General features: G+C 49.5%; 1 protein-coding gene across 1 annotated transcript; it reads right to left on the bottom strand.

Moving 5' to 3' along the window:
- Positions 1-1,594: 1,594 nt before the first annotated feature.
- LOC100828149 lies at positions 1,595-2,821 on the bottom strand. Its single transcript, XM_014897252.2, has 2 exons — positions 2,592-2,821; positions 1,595-2,513 (listed from the first exon to the last, which is right to left on the bottom strand). Exons 1-2 carry the CDS (start codon positions 2,656-2,658, stop codon positions 1,807-1,809), a joined length of 774 nt encoding a protein of 257 aa, XP_014752738.2. The 5' UTR covers positions 2,659-2,821; the 3' UTR covers positions 1,595-1,806.

Here is a 2,821-nt window from a genome sequence, read left to right as displayed (position 1 = left end):
TGTGCGGTGTTCGCCTTCTAATTTGGCGCAACCTATCTTTTTTCTTCCAACTACCCACGCTCGATGGATCAAAAATGTTTGGAAGCTCCATGAAATCTACCTTCATCCGGGAGAGCTTGCTCTTGAAATGTTAAAAAGTGTAAAAATAATTAGACACATAATTGTATATAGTTTTCCATCTTGTGTAAAAAAACTAGTTTTGTGATGATTTTTCTCTCAAGCATAAAAATGTCATCTCAATGGAAATTTATAAGCTCATGGTGACAAGAACATCAGTATGTGTAAATTTTCGGAAATGTTTTTTGATACCTCCAATCAACAGCACCAAGTTTAGCAGCCGACGGCAGCACGGTGATGATGTGGTGCCACGTTAGCCAAAACCAGGGTCAAAACTAATCAACCTGGCGAACATGTTTTCATAATTTAGGGGTACTTTAAACCAAAGTGGAGTTATGGGTTGTAATCTGAACTTTGATATAAGTTTAGAGGTAATGTGAACTTTTTTTCGAAAAAGAGGTTGGAACCCTCAGGTTCTGCATCAAAAAGATGCACACAACCAAGTTTTATTAATTTATTTAAACAAGCCGGACAAAAACAAATACATCAATCGACCGAAAGCCATCACGCTATACCTACTAGACTGATAAAGGGTGTGGCCATTATCAAGACCGCAAACCCTGACCGCACACCATCACCCAACATCAAAATCCAGACAAGCTAATTCCCAACATGTGCCGAATGCGCACGCCTCGGAATCATCCCGTCTCCGTCTTCCACGAACCCATCTTCAATACAAAGAGCGATGCATTGTACTTGAACTTACCTCTTCTCCAAACGTTATGTATTTGTGTGTTCAGATCTGAGAAATAAAGAAGAGGAAAGGGTAAGATATTGGTGAACAAGAACATCATAGATTTCTTTTTTCTCTTTGGCTCGTGAACATTTCATGATTTGTAGTTATTCCACACGCTTGATATTCGATACTTTATCAGTTGCTCATTTACGAGTTCTTTGGTAGCCATGGCTGAATCTGATATTCTGTGGTGGTCGTAGCCAAGACTGATACTTGAGTGAGTCAGATTTTGTAGCAGTTCTACTCCCTCCGTCCCATATTAAAGTGATTTGCTATTATATGTATTTAGACGTTTTTAAGACATACATACATTATATTTGGATAAATTTGAGTCTCACTTGCGCAAAATTTAGCTAAACAACCAATCAAGTGTACTGAACAGAGCACACCCCAAGCAATAGGTGCAGGGAAGCTGATAAACTTGCGTGATTCCTTACATGCTGATCAAGGTGATTGCATCAAGCTCAAGAAATCATTGTCTATGCCACGCCGATCTCCGTATATCTCCCTCTGCAGTACTTACTCCATTGCAGCAATTTAATTTTTTTGCTAACTAACACCCTGTCCTTGGGCTGAAGGACAAATAAGCCGAGCGTGAAAGCTCGTGTCGTCTACTAGTACTTGGCGACTGGTGATAGCAATGGAAATGTGCAGTCTGCAGCAGCAGCAGCTGCAGGCCTGCAGCTGGGCTTTAGTAGCACTTACGCAGGCAGAGAAGCCATTGATGAACTTGGTCACGAGTTGGAACTTGGAAGGACAACCTGCAGTCAAATTAAGCATACCCATATGCCAGTGTACTTGCATACTCTATGCAATTGCTACTAGGAAACCTAAAAACCCTACGTCGAAGTTTAATTCAGATCTCAAAACCAAAATCTAAAAATAATCGATCATCACGAACGGTTCCAATTCCAGAGGACTAATCAATCATCAAAGCTAATCAAGCGGCGCGATCAGCCGCCCGGCGAGGAGCGGGTTGAGCCGGAGCGCGCCGTGCTCGTGCCCCGCCATCGCTCGTACCCGTCCAGCGCGTGGTCGGCGCGCCGCCGCACTTGCTCGGCGGTTCTGAAGAACTCCTGCACCGCCCGCTTCGCCGCGCCGAGCTCGGCCTTCACCTTCTCAAACTCGGCCTTCGTCTTCTCCAGCTCCGTCCCCGCTGCTCGCTTCGCCCTCGCCGTCTCCTTCACCGCGGACAGCTCGGCCTTCACCTTCTCCAGCTCGGCCTCCGTCGCCTCCTTCGCCGCGGACAGCTCGGCCTTCGACTTCTCCAGCTCGGCCTCCGTCGCCTCCTTCGCCGCGGACAGCTCGGCCTTCGACTTCTCCAGCTCCTCCCGCAGAGCGGCGACATCCGCGTCCCGGGCCACCAGTTTATCCTCAAGGTCCAGCGCGTACGCGCAGGAGAAGTCCGGCGGTGGCGAGCACCCGCCGGGCACCGAGCATCCATGCGTGGCGGGCGGCGTGTTGAGCAGCACAGAAGGAGGCGTAGCCTCCTCCTCGCTGTTGGCTTTCTCCAGACTCCTCTTCTTCCCGCACAACGTTGACGACGCCGTTGCGTCACCGGCCGGCTCGATTTTCACCTTGTTCGCCGATCCCGACGCTTGCGCGGCCGCCTTCTCTGCCCGCATCTTCTTCATCATGTCGAAGACGGATGGATCCATCCCTGAGACAGAAAAGTAAAAAATCAACCCCGGCGTGCTCGGTAAAACACGAGATTAGCAAGAGAGATTTCGACGGTTACCTCTGGAAGAACTTGCGGCACTATGAGCAGAAGAGGGCCTCGGCGGCGGCAATGCGGCGGTTATCATGGCGGCGGCGAGGTTGCTCTCGCAAAGACATGTCCTGACATCAACGGGGGCGGCGCCGTGAGCACGCAGCAGGGTCGCGGCCCATGCCTTCTCCTCAGGCTTGAGCACCGGCTCCTTGAAGAAGCTCTTGGGCCGCACGCCCCACTTCACTGGGCAAGGTCAC

The sequence above is a fragment of the Brachypodium distachyon genome, chromosome 1 (genome assembly GCF_000005505.3).
Source record: "Brachypodium distachyon strain Bd21 chromosome 1, Brachypodium_distachyon_v3.0, whole genome shotgun sequence".
Lineage (NCBI taxonomy): Eukaryota > Viridiplantae > Streptophyta > Magnoliopsida > Poales > Poaceae > Brachypodium > Brachypodium distachyon.
Note: the sequence above shows the minus strand (reverse complement) of the source record. Positions and strands in the feature narration are given on the sequence as shown.